This window comes from Phaethon lepturus, unplaced genomic scaffold (genome assembly GCF_000687285.1).
Source record: "Phaethon lepturus isolate BGI_N335 unplaced genomic scaffold, ASM68728v1 scaffold7275, whole genome shotgun sequence".
Taxonomy (NCBI): Eukaryota; Metazoa; Chordata; class Aves; order Phaethontiformes; family Phaethontidae; genus Phaethon; species Phaethon lepturus.
Genome location: NW_010538283.1, coordinates 1 through 17879, shown reverse-complemented (window position 1 = coordinate 17879; position 17879 = coordinate 1). Strand labels below are relative to the sequence as shown.

The 17879-nt window shown below is 37.7% G+C and overlaps 2 protein-coding genes across 2 annotated transcripts in view; one reads left to right on the top strand and one right to left on the bottom strand.

Annotated features, from left to right (window-relative positions):
- Positions 1–6550, top strand: part of TDO2 (tryptophan 2,3-dioxygenase) — an 11462-nt gene extending 4912 nt beyond the window's left edge. Inside the window, exons 6-12 of the mRNA XM_010286740.1 lie at positions 1072–1258; positions 2521–2628; positions 3598–3709; positions 3834–3891; positions 4420–4499; positions 5101–5191; positions 6397–6550. Of these exons, the coding sequence (XP_010285042.1) occupies positions 1072–1258; positions 2521–2628; positions 3598–3709; positions 3834–3891; positions 4420–4499; positions 5101–5191; positions 6397–6550 (790 nt within the window). The remainder of the gene's footprint in view (positions 1–1071; positions 1259–2520; positions 2629–3597; positions 3710–3833; positions 3892–4419; positions 4500–5100; positions 5192–6396) is intronic.
- A 2588-nt stretch (positions 6551–9138) lies between these two features.
- On the bottom strand, positions 9139–17214 carry CTSO (cathepsin O; the record flags this gene model as incomplete). The annotated part of the gene is made up of 7 exons (XM_010286745.1): positions 9139–9173; positions 10874–10966; positions 11413–11576; positions 12810–12931; positions 14477–14644; positions 15971–16104; positions 17109–17214. Coding segments are annotated over 7 exons (822 nt in total), but the record flags the coding sequence as incomplete, so codon positions are not given.
- Positions 17215–17879: the final 665 nt, after the last annotated feature.

The window sequence follows — 17879 nt, the reverse complement described above, 5'->3', positions numbered from 1 at the left end:
ATTCCTGCCTTCTGCCCAGGCTTTCTTTGGGATCCCTTGGCTTGCCTCGCTTCTCCCATGGCATTTCTGTCTCTCCCCTTGCTCCAGCTACGTCCTTCCACTACGCGACCAGGCGCGACAGCTTCACCCACTCTCTGCCTTCCTTTTGCTGGGCTGCTTGTGTCCCCGACCTGACTCACGGCCTCCGGGCTGTCCGGCACGCCATCCACTTCTGCTTGTTTTTTAGCACCTTTCCTTTCTGTCTTTTAATGTTCCCTAACTAAAAAGCACATGAAACTTCAACCTTGCTTCTCTTTCAAGTTTGAAACATCTGTATCATCCAGCATGTGCTACAGCGGGGGAAATCCATGGGCTAATCATCTGCTTTGATGCATTCTTGCTTCTGCTTTTCAACAACATACTGTCGTTTGGTAAGTAAACAGAAGAACAAATCGATGATCTGTTTCTGCCAAATCTTATATTTGCAATTCAAAGTGCATTACAATTATCTAGCAATGTAGGATTTCGGATGACTTTTATTAATGTTTTTTTTCAGCATGGTCACGCTATTTAGCTCTGAAAAAATCCCATTAATGAAGCCCTCAAACGAAACCCACTAAGTATTTTTCTCAACATTATTCTATTGTACACATAGCAATTATTCTGTAAAACAAGCCTATTTAAAACGCATTCATTTGTACTTTAACGATGTGGGAATTTTTGTAATAGCTATTTGGGGTGAAGCTGCTTATTCTGTCTGGAAAATAAATGATATTCGCTAATGTTTCCCCCTGTACATCTCACAGGCAAAGCTGCCATTTTAAAACACAGTATGAACACAAGTGTGTGTATATATCTATGTATGCACAAACAATATACAGCTAGAAAATTAGAATATGTTATACGCATATTGTATTTGCAATAAAATAGCTTGGGTTTTTTTCTTTTCTTAATTGCAGTAATATAAAAAAATGCTCAGCTGATATTCTTCAAACGTGAAATATGTATTTTTTTATTTTGTTGAGAACCAGAGAACCCCATCATTGTCAAATAACATCCTGTATTTTTGTATCTTTTCTTCTGTTCCCAAAGATACTACCTAAGCCCAGCCTCGGGTTTTCAGAGCCTGCAGTTTCGCTTGCTAGAGAACAAAATCGGTGTCCCCCAAAGTCTGAGAGTCCCCTATAACAGAAGGCATTATCGTGATAACTTCAAGGGACAGGATTATGAGCTACTGCTTAAATCAGAGCAAGAACCAACACTACTGCAACTTGTGGAGGTAACGTCTGTCTTAGACCTTGCTTTGTTTTCCCCATCTCCCAAGAACGTCCTTCATTGGTGTCAGTGACAAATTCTTCTTCCCTGAGATAAGCAAGCATGCTGGCAATTTCCCAGTCAGTCGTGCCTTGGATTCTTACCAAATTTTGTCTGAAAGGGAGTTAGTCATTAGTAAACCAACTGATTTTTCACAGCATTTCCTCTTGTCTGAAAAGTCTGACTGTGAAACTAGTAAATTGCATTTTGGAAGTATGAGCTAAGAATATAAATGTGCTGTTTCATTTGCATTGTTTTTCATGACCATAAACCATTTCTGGAGGAAAGCTTTAAAAATACTTCCATTGTTAGTGATGGCTACTAGAGAGGTTAAAACAAGAAAAGGAAAAATGACAACCCAAAATGGAAAGGAGAAAAGTAGTTTAACAAATGTTTCATTATTTACCTTGATTTGATGACTTAGTCTCTAAGTTATGAATGACCCACAGTATTTTCTCTAACTCCTTTGTTATTTTCACACACATAATTAACATAACTTTCTAAAGAATAACGCAGTATAAACCTCAATAAAAGCATCGATTCTTATTAGCCCTCTTCATTTGTCTAATGACACCTGATACAGAATATAAAAGAAATTTCTTTAGCTTTTGTTCCTTTGTTAAGACTTCATGCTCTTGTACCTTTCAGATGAGAAGGAGCTAAATTAAGTGACCTCTAAAGGGAGTTTGACCATAGAGATTCCTAATTTTTTCCCCCTCCTAATTTCCTTCCCATTATTACAAGGAAAACAAAGAGAAAGCTTTGATCACTGCCAAGTAAATTTGTGTCTCATATCATCACATATTGTGGTGTAAGGTAATGACAGACGGCTTGATCGGTATTCAGCCTGTCTGACTTGATAAAAACTGGTTGTATAGATGGTTCAGTATTTTCCTTCTGAGATTTGTCTTTACAATTATCCTATATATGTGGAATAAGATTGTTTTCTTGTACCTACAAGGGAGTTGGTTTTAAAGATACTCTTAGAATGAGACAGCTTTTGTCTTCCAGCACTGGTCATTGACCCTGGAACCTGTGGGTGTGTTTGCATGGCACCATTATCCAGGTATAAATCTACGTGGACGTGCTTACTCCAGCAACAAGCACCTCTGCGGGATATTTAACCAGAATAACTGTAGCAGTATAATTTATGTTGCTATAACTTGTAATTCTAGGGTAATGCCCTTGCATTGTTAATGTTTGAACACATTCTTGTTATTATTAAAGGCATGGCTGGAAAGAACTCCAGGACTCGACGCAGAAGGATTTGATTTCTGGGGACAATTTGAAGTGAATGTTTTAAAAGGTCTAGAAGAGGAATTTGCCTTGGTGCAGGTATATAATGTACTCTTGATCTAGCTATAAGCAAAGACAGCTGGCAAAATGACATCCTGATGTAAATGTGACTTTTGGCCCACTCACCATTTCTCACTCGCTTCACTTAATCTTCAGCAGCCTTTCTGCAAGAAGCAGAAAAAAATTCAGATTTCTTGGGAAAGGTTGCATAAGTTTATAATTTGACATCTAAGATGGTTTAAAGCATGTGATACATGGATGATTTTGATTGCAAAGGAAAGGGATAGTATCAATGGAAAGGCTGAAATTGATTTTACTGAAACTGCAACTTCACCTTCAGTTAGTACTTGCATCTGCAGTTCTGGGTGAAACTCCACAAAGTTTGGGCCCGTGAGCTGTGAGTATGGAATGTCACTAAAATGCAGCCCCTTTCTCTTTAACAGCATGTGGCAATTTGCTGCTATGTGATCAGTTGAATTACACTGGCAAATAAGCACGATAAAATCCCTAAATATTGTAAGACCTGTAGCTTTAAGTACATCTTTAATGGAAAAAAACACCATAGTGTAAGAATTAATCCATTTCCTGAGAACATCTGCTTACAACTTATCTAAACTTTTTTATTTACAATTTTCTTACCCATAGTTGTGCAAGGATGTAGTCTTTTTGCCTTGGGGGGCGGGGAAAAATCAAACTTCAAACAAATGAAGATTAAGTGTTTTTAAGGCCTCTAAATCTAAAGAAAAGAGATAAGCTGCCAGATTGTTTGAACACTCATTCATCTGAATTGTGTTGACAGCTATTTAATTGTCCATTTTATGGTAATTGTGTTTTGTAAAGGACAGTGACTCAGTGACTCATCTATAATGTTTGAAAATACTGTTCTTACATTGAAGATGTAAACTTACAGAGTATTTATGATGAAAATAGAAGATACATCATGGGTCATTCAAGCGCTTAATTTTCCCTATTGAATTCTAAAATCTGTTTTTGCTTTAAATATCAAAGGCCAAACCAGAATCAGAAGAAAAAGACGACTCGTTATCTGAATTCCAAAAACAGAAAGATGTATTACTTTCATTATTTGATGAAAAACGTCATGAACACCTGCTTAGTAAAGGTAGATTGTATTAATATATGTCAATACGCACTTTTTATGTTTTATACATGATACATATAATCACATAACAGCATTAAATTTGCAGGGGAATCAGTAACAAACTAAGGACACTTGTACTTTGCAGGAGAAAGACGACTGTCTTATAAAGCACTGAAGGGCGCCTTAATGATCTACTTCTACAGGTAATGTTAGAACATACTTCTTTAGTGCCTACTGGCAGGAGGAGAGGTGAAGGTTAGGGACAGCAGCACAAGTTTATTTAGGTTGGAACAGACCTTGGAAAATAATCTAGTCCAACCCTCCACAAAAGCCCAGATTAGTTAGGTCCAACTTGAAGGTCAGATTGGGCTGCTCAAGGCTGTATCTAGTTGAGTTTTGAGTATCTTCAAGGATGGAGATTACGCAGCCTCTCCGAGCGGCTGGTTCATGTCTGACCAGATGCTGCTTCTCCGACTGAAACTAGCAAATGCCTTGTTCAAACTGTTCCGTACAAAGTGTTCTAGAAAGATTTAGAGTATTTTTCCAAGTATGAGGGAAAAGGGACAGATTGAGACTTACATGGCAGAAGCATTTGTTAGCCTATCTGCTCACATTTCTATACCAATTTAGAAAAAATATACATTGTCACTGTTACGCATTAATGAAGCAATACTTTGAAAATTACAGCATTATCACAGGAGGTCTCACTGTCTTCTCTTTCATTTTCTTAGGGAGGAGCCTCGTTTTCAGGTTCCCTTTCAGCTTCTTACCTCCCTTATGGATATTGATGTGCTCATGACCAAATGGAGATGTGAGTTTCACTTTCTGACTGTGACAATCCTTCTTTTAATGCAAGTACACTCTTCTGGTTCTCCCTCTTTTAGGCAAGTTATACCCAGAGTTGTAAGAACTGAGATTCTGAGTTCATCCTTTAGGAATAACTTTTTTTTTGTTTATACTTCAGCCAAGAGGAAAGATGAACAGCTTCTGTGATCATTAGATACATAGGTATAGCTATCACTTCTATGACATGCTTTGAGTTAGGTGAACAATTTTAAGGGACAGACATTTTTCAGTGTCTGCCAAAATGTTGTCATGACAACTCTTCATATGCAAACATTCCTTCTGCTCCTTCCCTATCTAGACATCTATAAATGAATGTATTAATTCCATATTAACAGAGCATATTAATGTATAATAATTAGTGTATTCATTCTGTGTTAACAATGATCTTATTTCAGTTGACCAAAGAAGGGCATGATTAACTCCTGCATTGATGAAGACCTAGTAGTTCTGTATCTCTGTAAAGATCTCTTTATGATCTTTAACACTTCACCGATGCACCTTGATGTGACCCTTTGGTTGTACCTTAACACTGAACACATGCCACATCCTTCTTCTCTATTACTTAGATAACCACGTCTGCATGGTGCACAGAATGATTGGCAGCAAGGCTGGCACCGGGGGCTCATCAGGCTACCAGTATTTGCGCTCCACAGTGAGGTGAGAATGACACATTTCCCCTCTCTACCTGCAACAACACAGTTCGTAGACGCCGTACTGCCAGGAGACAGACTTCAGACAGCTCACTGGAGGCCGGAGGGCTGCTCCTTCTCTGTTGGGACCCTACCATTTCCTCCTGGCCGTTGCACATTTACTTACTAGGTCGATATGTAAATTACGAGCCTTTTGGGGAAAAAATAACTCCTTTTGAACATTTGTGCGAAGTGCCATTTATAATTCTCAGTCAAGGGACTCTCATAGCAATAATATTAACCCTGCATTGTTGAGTTTGGGTGCAAGTTTGCCCCAGTTAGTGATGCAGGCTGGAAGCAAGTCCCATTCTACTGTGCAAGTGATGACAGTTTCTTTACTCCTTAGCACGACCTCTAATCGTATAACCTAAGGTACTTCCATTTAGGTTTGCATGTATTCTTAAGGGTGAGAGTAATTAATACTCTCAAGCTGTGCAAGCAACAATCAGAAACATGTTTTCTTCTGTTTGGTGACACAGAAAAGGAATTTAAAAGGGATAGTTGGGCCCTTGAGCACACAACTCTTTGAATGAACAGAAATTTTTACACCAAAGTTGAGGGTTCAGCTAGTTAGACAATTCAAGCTTTTTAGCTGCAACTACATCCTGACAGTCCTGAACCACATTATGTCAAAAAGCACAAGGATATTTAAAACATCCTCTTCTAAGAGGACTTCCCTTGAGCTTTGTTTTCAAAGAGAAACTGTACATAGTAGCTGCCACGTATTGGCTGTGGACAATAATTCCCATCACAAACGTCGTAACAGAGGGTGGAATAGAAAGCAGATGCTTACACCGAGTTAAAAGATTAAAGGTTCACTGTCTTTTTTCAGCAAGCCTTCTCACTCTTCCTTAATTTCAGGTTAACATTCTTCCTAGATAAATTCTGCATCGTATCTACCACAAGAGTGGAAGTCTGGAGATCACAGCCTGCACACTCTGCATTTTCCAAAGAAAGATGTGACTGTAGCCACCATATTTCCTTTTTAAGTCTAATCCGCTACCCCCTAGAAACAGTTAGGATTGGATTCTTACTCTGGAATATTTAGGAGGGAGGGTTAGTGCAGAAACCTTATTAAATAAACGAGAGTTGGAATGATTCCTGCGGATTTTGAAATTATGGTCTTTTATGTCAATATAGCAGTATTAATTGTTCCTGATTTGTCTTTTGCAGTGACAGATACAAGGTGTTTGTGGATTTGTTCAACCTTTCAACATTTCTAGTGCCAAGACACTGGATACCAAAGATGAACCCAACCATTCATAAATTCCTTTATACGGCCGAATACTGCGACAGCTCCTATTTTAGCAGCGATGACTCTGACTAGCCTGCCTTTGTAGACTGGTGGCTCCAAAGAACTTCAGGACTTTCACATCGAGTGGTGCTGTCCCTCAAGTGTAACAGCTACTCTCACGCAGTGTGGGTGTGTAAATATGTATTTATGTATGACAGCTATGTGAATAGTATGATCAGTTTAACGAAGACACTTAATTGATTGTAGAAAAAATAATATGCATTGTGTTAAACTGATACTTCAATTCAACTCAGTGACCAATTTAACTCTTAGTTGGCTTCTTAACACCTACACCTAGAGAAAGGGAGCAAATTACACAGAATTATGATGCTCATGTCTTATTTGTACATATTTTTGTATTTGTTTGTTCAGCTAATGGCTGTTAGTACTTTACTTCTTCCAGCTGAGGACGTAATTAATCTTACCACCTTCAGAAGAACATTATTTTCTGAGCTCTGATGGAATTTCAAAAGGAATTTTCGGTTAAGAGTTTCAAAAGCTAGAGATTTTTTTTTTTAAGTCCTGAATCTATAGACACCCAAGCCTCTTGAACTTTTACATACATCAGGAATAATGTTACCATCTATGCGTTGTTGCACGTGAATATAAATCCCTTTGGTAGAAATACTTACTTCTAAGTATTTCTATACTAGCAGATATAAATAAGTACTTACTTTGCACTTCAAATAAAGCAGTATTAAAGCTCTTATTTTGTTAAGACTTCTTCTAAAGCAAGCATGAAGTGCAAACAACATTATGACAGGCATTTAAAGTGTTTTTTATTCAAAATAACATTGAAATAATAATTGATACATAATAAAAGCAAGGAAAATTTGGCCATAGAATATTGATTATGCTGCGTTGTATTCTCATTAGATGGGTGCTCGTCTTCTTAAATGCTTCTCTTGGAAATACACATACACTGTAGGCCTTAATTTCTGCTGAGCTGCTCTGTATCTATCTTAGCGCTTTAGGTACTTATGCCTGGTAGTATCACCTCAAAAACACCGATGGAACATCTGTGTTTGATACTACTGTAACAACATTACTCTTATTGATGCTAATTAGGAACTTTGGCTATTGTTTTCCAGTTACGAAAGTGTGCTATTTGTTGTTTGTAAACTGCTAAGGGAAGGCTGTACTACAGAAGACTGTAAGACTACAGAAGAATTCCCCTTCTGTTAATCTGAAGTTTTCAGCCAGTAAATTCAGTAAGTAGCAGAACCTGAAATAGTAAAACACTTGGTCTTCCTTTCGTTTAAAATATTAACACTTAGAAGGACTAAAATGGCAATATTTACAACAGACAGTTATGATTGCATTTGCTATAAAAAGATGGTAATACACTGATCTATTAACATGGTACAGTAACTGAGTGCAAAAATTACAGAACTGCTTCAATATTTTTCATAGTAGTGATGAATAAAAGATTAGAGGTAAAGCATTCCAGACAAAAGATTTGGAGCATTTTAGAATTACATGTTTGGCTGTGAATTTGAGTTATGTTTGCCTGCAAGTGCAGTTTTACAGGTCAGCAATGCTGGAATCACCTCTTAATTCCCAGCAATTCAATTAATGTAGGGGAATTTAACATCCATACTATTTGGAGTATTCCGTAATTGCTGACATTCTAAAGGTGGTAAATACATATTAACGATTCCCACGCTCACAATTTTTTCTAGAATAAGTAATTTTTGTAATTTCTGCTCTGGAACTGGCTTCACTGTTAGTTGTGAAGTAGAGAAGAGAAAAGGCATGGAACTGACACAGCTTTCAAGGCACGGAAAGACTGATTTGCAAATGTATATACCCTCCCAGGACACAGGATGTTAAACTGCTAGAACTGCCTCCACTTGTCTCAACACAGTTATTTCCTACTTTTCTATCCATCTAACACATTAACCCAGGAGACTGATATTGCAGGCACTTTCCAAAACACAGCCCCTGCTCTGAAGTGCTCTGACCCAATAAAGGGCTGAAGACTGAAACTGAAGGACTGCAGGGGGTGCTCAGAAAACAACTTTGACTCTCCCTTTCCCTCTTCTATGATTCTAGCTGTAGAGAAAAATAGGATTTCACAAAAAGGAGGAAGACAAAATGTGTCAGTTGGAGGTGCTAGAAAAGCCAAGACGGGTGTCAAAGCAAAACAGAGAATATTTTCTTCCAAACTGCCCTTCTCCGCACCCAACAAAAACAGACCTAATCATAGTTCTCCTTACATTGAAAACATTTTGATTATATTCTGCTATACTACTGATTACTTGATCCAAATTTCTTATAATTTTTCATTGCTTCTTTCCTTGTAAGATTTTTTTTGAGTAGTACTCAACACCTGGATAGAGTTCACAATCACAGTTTCAGTCCATCTTTGTAATTTCTTTTTGCGTTGATTCTGTGTCATCTTATTCCACAAGAGATTTGATACGCAACGCCCATACCAAATAAAACCACTTTTTTTTTTTAAAAAACTCCAGCCAACCCATTCCTGTACTGCCTAAAAGCAGGAATTGCCCTTACAGTAATTTCTCATTTTAGAAAATGATGCTTCGAAGTAAATCTTCACATAAAGTGTGTGCCAAACTATTATCCAAACAATAATGGTGGTCTTTGGTCAGTAAGTGTCAAACAAATACTGATGAAACTGTATCTGCTATACCTACAAATGAAACAAAAAAACATTTTTTAATAAATACTGGAAATGGAGACTTGCCAGAAATAAGTTCCCAGAATTCACATTCATATGCCCTCTCTCCTCCATGCCATGACAGTAGGTGAACTGCTGGCGTGGGGGGGGGCAGGGCATCAGCTGCAACCCTTTTATCTCTTCATTGCCTGACACTAGTTATAGCTGTGCCCTACACTCTTCCCTTCTCTGCTTTCATGTTTGAAACTTTAGATCCTTTTTGAGGATTCAGCATTGGTTCAATCTGGATGCCAAAAAGCAATCTAAAGCTTGACATTGCTGTCCCTTTTAATCATATTCATTATCAATGGATAGACAATATGAAGCTTTGAAAGCTCACCAAGAGACTACAGATCACAAATCCCATTACAAGACGTATTTTTTGAACACTTGTACACACACAGAGAGCAAACTAGGCTTTTGTTCATACTCAATTCTTTTTCCATTGTTGTACTCCTTCCAGCACTAAAAGCAAAGTCTGACTACAGCCTGTGAAGGTATCAAAGCGTCATGGCTCTTACACCCTCAAAAGTGCTGTCAGAGCACCTCTGAATCGCAAGACACCTGTGGGGGAAATGGGGCAACTACTGGCCTTTGCTGGATTGTTCTTGTGTGACACACTAGAGAAAATGTGAAAGGCCTTGCCTTTTGAGAGAATGGATTTTGAAAATAACACAGCTGTTTTTCTGACCACTTCTACAGTTGACTTGCTTTAATTACTGCTACTTCTAAATGTCTCTTTCCAAATAGTTTGTTTACACAACAAGAATAAAAGTTTCAGCAACATGCAAAAGCTAGGATTAGATACATTGTCCTGACCTTTACTGAGTGCAGGCAAACTGACGATTATCTATCCTTATTTACAGATGATTTACATCATCTAATGCCTTTTGCAATGATTGTGAGAACTACTGTGAAACATACATGGAAGGGAAAACCAACAGAAGACTGACAGTGTTAATCTAACAAACAGACAAAAATTCGATGGACACACAAGACTTACTATCTAGTAGTCCAATCCCAGCAGTTAGGCTCAGCAATCTTTGCTGGTAAACAGGAGCTTTACCTGTCTTACCTCCATATCCAGCAACTCAGAAGAAACTGGGTATTTAACACTAAAAACCCCCTCAAACACCAAGAAAAATCTCATGCAAATGGTAAGAGGGAGGGCAATGGAACTAGCAATAAAAGCATATATGTCTATCCTACAAGAAAATCCATGAGCAAGGCACGCAATTCCCAAGCATGGGCAGATCCACATTCCGTATTTGCTTGCTGAACTGAGCCCAGAGATAACTGCATCCACCAGGCAAGGACAGCGGCTGCTTTACCTACACTGAGTATAGAGATGGCACTAACCTAGAACCATGATACATGACTGTACACTTTACAATGCCATTACATCCACATGGCAGGGTACAATAACACTTTATTTGTTATGCCTTATACAGCTTTATCTTTACATGGTGTTTTTCAATCATCCAACTACATGGCTTGGTTGAACTAGCAACCACTTTATTTATTTTTCCACCTGGACTCATCTAACCTCTTTTAAAACACAGCAATAGTTTTTATTTCCTTTCTGATGATCCCATTATATCACTTTACTTAAATGGAGAAATATATCCTAGCATGTGGCCTTTACCACTTTAATTATTTTTTGTCAAACTTACCACAGACATTGCTGCCTATCTTAACACGAACATAGCCGTCTATTCCCCATGTAGACCCCCAAGAGTTCTGTACAATCCAGTAAGGGATGCTACCTGGAAGAGACGTTTTCATAAACAAGAGACAACATGACATGTGGGAAGCATAAAAAACTTCTAACACTCTACAGAGTTAATTACCATTTTAATATCTCATAGTTTATGATGGTTTGATGACATAGTACAGTGAAACCTACTGCTATTCACATAGAGGAGAAGGCTAACATTCCAGTGTTGAACAGACTGGATATAGTGTAAAGACACAGTCGGGTTCTTGACTTTACAAGGACATGAAGTCCCACAGAACTGAAGGAGCACAGAAAAGAAGAGTATTTGTCCTGGGATCAGACTGCGCTTCCAGAACGGATGTGACACCAAACCAAACATCTCTCAACAGAACACCCAGTTCTGGATTTTAATCACCTGCCCCACAGGAGGCAAGTTGCAAGTAAGAAAAGAACCAGAAAACCTACTGGCTTGAAGTTCAGTTGATGGAAACGCACCTGTTCTGTCAAAACCAGTGATTAGAACAGCATGATTTGCTCTTCCACTGGAGCAGTGATACTGTATGATCCCACCAAGATAATCCTGCCAGCTAACCGCATCTACTGTTACTGCCAAAGGGCCCCAGTTTACAAGCATCCTCATCATTTCTTCTTCCTGACCGCTGTGAAAGAAGTGAGTGATAATGCCGAGTGACTTAAGTTAGCACACTAAAGCAATCTGAGAGATGGTAATCTACTCGTTAAGTATAATTTAAAAATCAAATAATTCAACTGCTTCCTATGAGTTCTACACACCACATAACATACATCAATAAATATGTATTTCATGTACTACAACACAGTAATAAAAATATAGGGCACACAGACTATGGGAAAGAGGGAGATCCAAAGATATGATGCTATGAAAAAGAAGCAGGTTTCTGGGTCAAGTCAGTGGGCAATGATGAGTACTATGCACCTTTTATACACCACTGTTAATTAAAAACCACCTTTGGACAAACCATTAGTCTATAATATTATTTCCCATTAGCTTTTCAAACATGCAGAAGTACTTCTTAGATCATACATCATAATACACTAAAATATGTATCTCAAACATGTCAAAACACAGGACATTACCACTATCAGACATTGCCATTAGCATCCTCATACAGTTTTACTTATGTAATGTACTGGAACAGGAAATCGTTATCACTGCATGGTATGTGCAATAACTAAATTTGGCAAATACAGGCTGGCAAACCTATAATTGACTTTAGTTACTTTTATCTGGCAGTAATTCAATTCCTAGTCAAAATTACATTTCTTGTCTTGAGGTCAGTATGCAGCTGCATTGTACTGATAAAAGTCAGAAACAAACTTTTTTGGTACAGAAACCTAAAAAACTCCCAGTTGTCTTTAAAAAATTCAGTTGACAACACTGTTTGCTAAGTCATGGACTTAAGGAGGATGTGGGTGGGTATGTAAATGGATGAATACTGAAGTAACTGCATACTTCCTAAATTTTCCAAGAAATTCCAATTATTATTGGTAGGATTTACTGTTTCTGATACTTAAGCAATGTAATGTTCACTTAGCATATATTTACAATGGTAACTGACTCAGTGTTCCAATTTAAACAGAGCCAACTGAAAAGACCTGATTTCAAGACACTGACTTAAGCTTTCTAATTTGAACATGCTTAGTAATGGTAGGGTTGAGTGGATTCATTCTGGTAAGCCATAACTCTTAAAAAAATTTTACGTGTTAATTCTTATCCAGTACAGAGCTACAGAACTGATGCAATCAACCTCATGACCTTTGGCTGGTCAATGCACTATTGGCTCTAGCTTACTCCACAGTTAGTGAACACAGAAGGAAAAGTACAGCAAATAAAAAGAATCAATAGTAGCTACCTGAAGTCATATGCAGCAAATCCTGTTATTGAAACTCCAAAATCTGAGCGACCAAAATAATGGCACAGTCCTGTCTGAGCTTTAAAAGTGTATTCTGAATCTCTCACAAGTTTTACTTTTGTCTGCAAGAAAATAAATAAGAATTTAATGCATTTGACTATGCACATCAAAACAGACATTGAAACTGACCACAGAACTCACTCAAAATTCAGCGTGTTCTTGGTGAGATTAGAAGTAAGAATAGCATGTGGGGAAGTAAGATATTTACTATCTCTAGTTTCCCTGTTGGCAGAGAAAGCTTCAGAAGGAATTCAGAAGTGTTTAAATAATGAAAACATTTAAAAAGTATCTCTGGTTTAAACTACCCTCATAAGCAATCTCATCAATTTCAAGATAGAAACTATGCATTACGTTTAAAGAATGACCATTCATTCCCTTCAAATGACATCCATACACAAAATCCTCTCCTTGGGACAGTTCAAAACCACAGATATCCCAAGAACAGTTCTACAAAATACTGAAATTAAGTCCAATTCTGCTATTAGCATCAAATCGGCATGCCAGTATATCACGTATTATAATGGCTGCCACAGTTCGAAGTCCAGCTACAAAGGTATGGCATCAACCTTTTGCACTTTTCTTTTCTTCTGCAGTACATGTTTATGACATGTTTATGTCTCCTCCTGTGTGATTTGTTTGCACTCCCTCTGCTGCCAAGCAAGAGGGAATTTGCTTCAGAGGAATCCAGATGAATATCCTCTGTCTTTCTTGAAACGCAAACTTAAACAAGTTATCTAGACTGTTATTAGCCAGGATTATATGAATTTTCAGGGGTAGAATTAGGGAGGTCCTTAAAAAGGACAATCAGCTCTTTTTTTTTAAGCTTCAAAAAACTAAGAGATTCTTTTTATATTCCTGTAACTCTAACTGTTGTCCTACAGAATATTTTTTATTTCAAAGATATTAAAATGTTTCTGCTTACATATATTATTAACACACATTTTGCATTTTTCATGAACAAAATGTGTTAGCTACAACTGAAGTAGAATTTCTTTTTGAAACTGTCTACATTTTCCCTGTTTTGGTTTGCAAGTGAAACAAAAGTAAGTGCGGTCAATTTTATTCTGAAGTTCTCCACACTCCTGCATGATTTTACAGTGTTTGCAACAGAAACCACAGAAATTTGGAAGCAGGAAATCTCAGCACTCCTCCTCTTCCCCAGATGTTGATGCCTAAACTGGATGCTCAACTCTACAAAATGACATGTGGATAAATGGCTCCTTCTACACTGCTAGTGTATATCTGCAGTTCCAATTGATTTCAGGGGAAATAGTGTAGCTTTCAAGAAACATTATTTTCAACCCTTGTGGGGTGATCTGTTATATTCACAAGAACATATATAGACTATACAATTCCAATCAAGTTTCAATTTTGCTTGAACAAACTCCCTCTTGATTCCAGACTAAATAAATATGCATACATAAATACACATGCGTACATACACACACACATATATGTATATGAATATATACATACATATATTAAAAAAATAGATTAAAAAAAATCAGATGAGCTGTACACTCCACCTTCCCCATCACTTTTTCCCAGTAAAAAAATGTTAATATGAAAGCTATGGAAGGGTTCAAGATTTATGAAAAGTTTCAAACCTGGTTCAGCCAGCTCAAAGCACTAACAGTGGATCCCCCGCTGCAGCCGTAATTATTGTATGAACAGTCAATAACCTGCTGTACGCTGAGTTCTTCCAGGTTATTTCCTTTAATTGCATAGGCAGACTCTATACCACCCACAATGCTGAAAGCCCAGCAGCCACCACACTGGTACAAAGAGAAGGGAAACACGGGAGAAAGAAAAAGTAGGCTGATATGAAAAGATACAAAGTCAAAATGGTCTTCTAATGCTCTTAATTTACTACATCATCCTTGAACTTAATTTTTAAGGCAATAATAAAAAAATTAAATCAGCCATTTAAAACACTGAGCTGTTTTTCTCCCCTATATTGCTCTCTGAAAGCTAGAAATGCATTATCACAGAATCACAGAATCACTAAGGTTGGAAAGAACCTTCACGATCATTAAGTCCAACCATTAACCCAACGCCACCATGTCTCCTAAACCATGTCCTGAAGCGCCACATCCACACGTTTTTTTAATACTTCTAGAGATGGTGACATTATGGATGTCTTATTTTAAGGATTCCTTTCTGATTCATTTTTGCCCTTTAACATAGGTCTGAGGATGCTTTTTACTGTGAGATATCTATTTTCCTAAAGAAGGATTTGGGCTCAGGATGAAATTATTTTTTAACCACATTAGTTACTAAGTTGTTGAAAAGCATGCACTTAAGAAGACAGCCTACAACTTTCTACAGCCTGAAGAATTTTGTAGAAATATACTAGATTACAGTTTAAGAAACAGTAAGCTGAAATTAAACGTAATAGAAAAATTCTTAGGACAGTAACAGAATCTATACTGCAGTTGTAGGCTCTTTAAACTGTGGAACCTAAAATAGAAAGCAGAATTTATTCCTAGGCCAGGTCCAGGTTACACTATGTGAGGCACAGAAAAGAAAGACATTGGGGATTTAACAGCTTGTTTGTTTCTGGCGAGTGACCATAACCACTTTCAGATAAACTGTGATCATGTGGAGTCTGGTTATCTTCCTATCAGTCATGAATGCATTCCCTGAGATGTTCAATGGTAAAGACATGGGTGCTGAGCAGCCAAGGGCATTCAATCATGACAGAAAACAACAGCAAAGGATCTATACCCATCCAGGCGAAATGAGGGGATGGGCCAGGTAACTGAACTTACCTCAGTCTCTTCCAAAAACTAGAAAATAGACATGGTGCAAAATATTTGCAGATTTAGTTAACCAGATCAAAAAATGTATTACACAGCTTATAACTGCACAATTTCTGAATGCACAACTTTTACATCTCATGCTTTTAAGTCTAATCCCACTTTGCATAAAATGCTACGTGACTTTGTATATGTTCAACTGGCCATACTTGTGCCAGTGCTCCAAGGAGTCTTGAGGTTGTGCTGGTCCCTTTCAAAACCTTCACTGTGTTCTATGACATACCTGCTCGAACCATCTCTGAGCAGTGCTTGAGAACAGGAAAGGGAAACACCAGGACTTACTGTTTGCTGATTTCTCACTGCTGCAATGACTTTCTTGTCCCTCCAGTCAAACTTCTTTGGCAAAGGTTTTTCCTTTCCCTTTGGCACTTTTATGTATCTGGGAAGTTTGTGAGGTATGCTTCTTAAGTAAATAGCTAAACATAGAATACAAACATCTATAAATCTACTAACTAAAAATAACTCATACAACTGTTTTACTAGAAGCCATAGAGATAACTTTGTTCTGTAGTTACAGTAATGAAATTACATCTCATTCTCAAATCCATAGAAAATTCATGTATTTTAAAATAATCACCATACTCCAGAATGAATGTAAATATTCCTATAATTGTAGAGCAAACAGAAATATTCCATGTAGGGAATGTGGGTACGAAGCGTGAAGATTTACTAAAGCTGATCATAAAACAAGTTTTGTTTGAATATTTTCACAACATTTTGCTTACTGGAGAAATATTACTTTATTTTAGTCAGGTAAAAGGGGAAAAATAAGAAGAGAATAATGTAAAGATTCTGCAACACATGCAAGTTGCTAGTTTTTCACTAAAAAAAGCTGCTTAATTATTTAAAATCTCAAAAGGTGTGAAATTCCCCCATGAACAGAACATGTAACAGCAAAGTTGAACACCAAGATAACAGCAGACTTGAACAGCAAGAAGGGAAGATTAGGTTAGGTATCAGACAAATTTTCTTAGTAAAAAGAATTAAGCATGTCATATTGCTCCTGAAATTCACAGCTATCATTGTACGGCTGTGGACCTCCAAGCATTGTTTGGACTGTAGTAAATTTTGTCTTGGGGTAGAGAATAGGAACGTAGACTACTTGAGAACCTTGTGTATTTTCCAATTTTAAAACTGTTGCAACTGAAGAAGGCTTTAAGGCCCAGTGAGTAGAAAGGAGGAAAGGAGGAAAAGTCTGTATACAATCATATTCAGGCTCTGGGCAATTCAACCTTGCAAGACTAGAGAAACATGAACAGGATTGTTGTAGCCTTCAGAAGTACTTACAGTTTGGTACCATACACTGTAAACTAGCTGACTATCAGCACTGGAAGAATCTGTAAATGTGAAAGACACAAGGTTCTGGGAAAGAATAAGAAAAATAACAGAAAAGGCATCAGAAGCAGCCAGAAAAACGTACCTTTGAACTCTTCAGGAAACAGGTGAGAAAACTGATTTATTCCATAGAAGGCAGTTGTATTATCTTTTGATGATGAATTCAGTAATCTGATTCTTTTAGTGCTTTCCTGAAGGAAAAAAAACCCCATATTGTGGACATTATTAAGTTAGCAGTAGCGACAGAACCATAAGTGCAGAAAAAGAAAAGGTTAGCAACAGTAAACATGAACTTAGATAACAAGACAGCTGTTCAACCTCAGATTCACCTCAGATTCATTGCGGATTCCTAGCAAACCAATATGAAAGCCATTAGACTAATTTCAACCCTGAGAAAGGCACCACAAAAAGCATTTGTTAAGTGCATAGAGGGTAAAAAATTGATATGAGATAGACAAAATAGGCAAGCAGAGAACAAATTACGTCAAACTCATCTGATGCCCTTCTTTGACAGCAGAACAAACCTTGTGTTTCAGAGATACATAAAAATGTCTTCAGATAAGAGTTAACCCTGTCTTACTTTATATCCTTAGAAAGCAAAAGAACAGTATAATGGCCTAAAGACCTTGAAAAACCTAAACTATCAGGAACCCTAGATCTCTGAAACATCTTTGTGACCTACAAAAGGCAGACAGTCTGACACCCCCCCCACCCGCAACTTCTGCTGACCAATCTCAACATCACATGTAAAAAACTTAACGCCACCTTCAGAGTTTGTGAAGACTCCGTCACTTCATCGCACCCCCTCAGCCGAGGAGGCCCGCTGGCGCAGGCTGGGCTGTCACTCGGGGGAGGA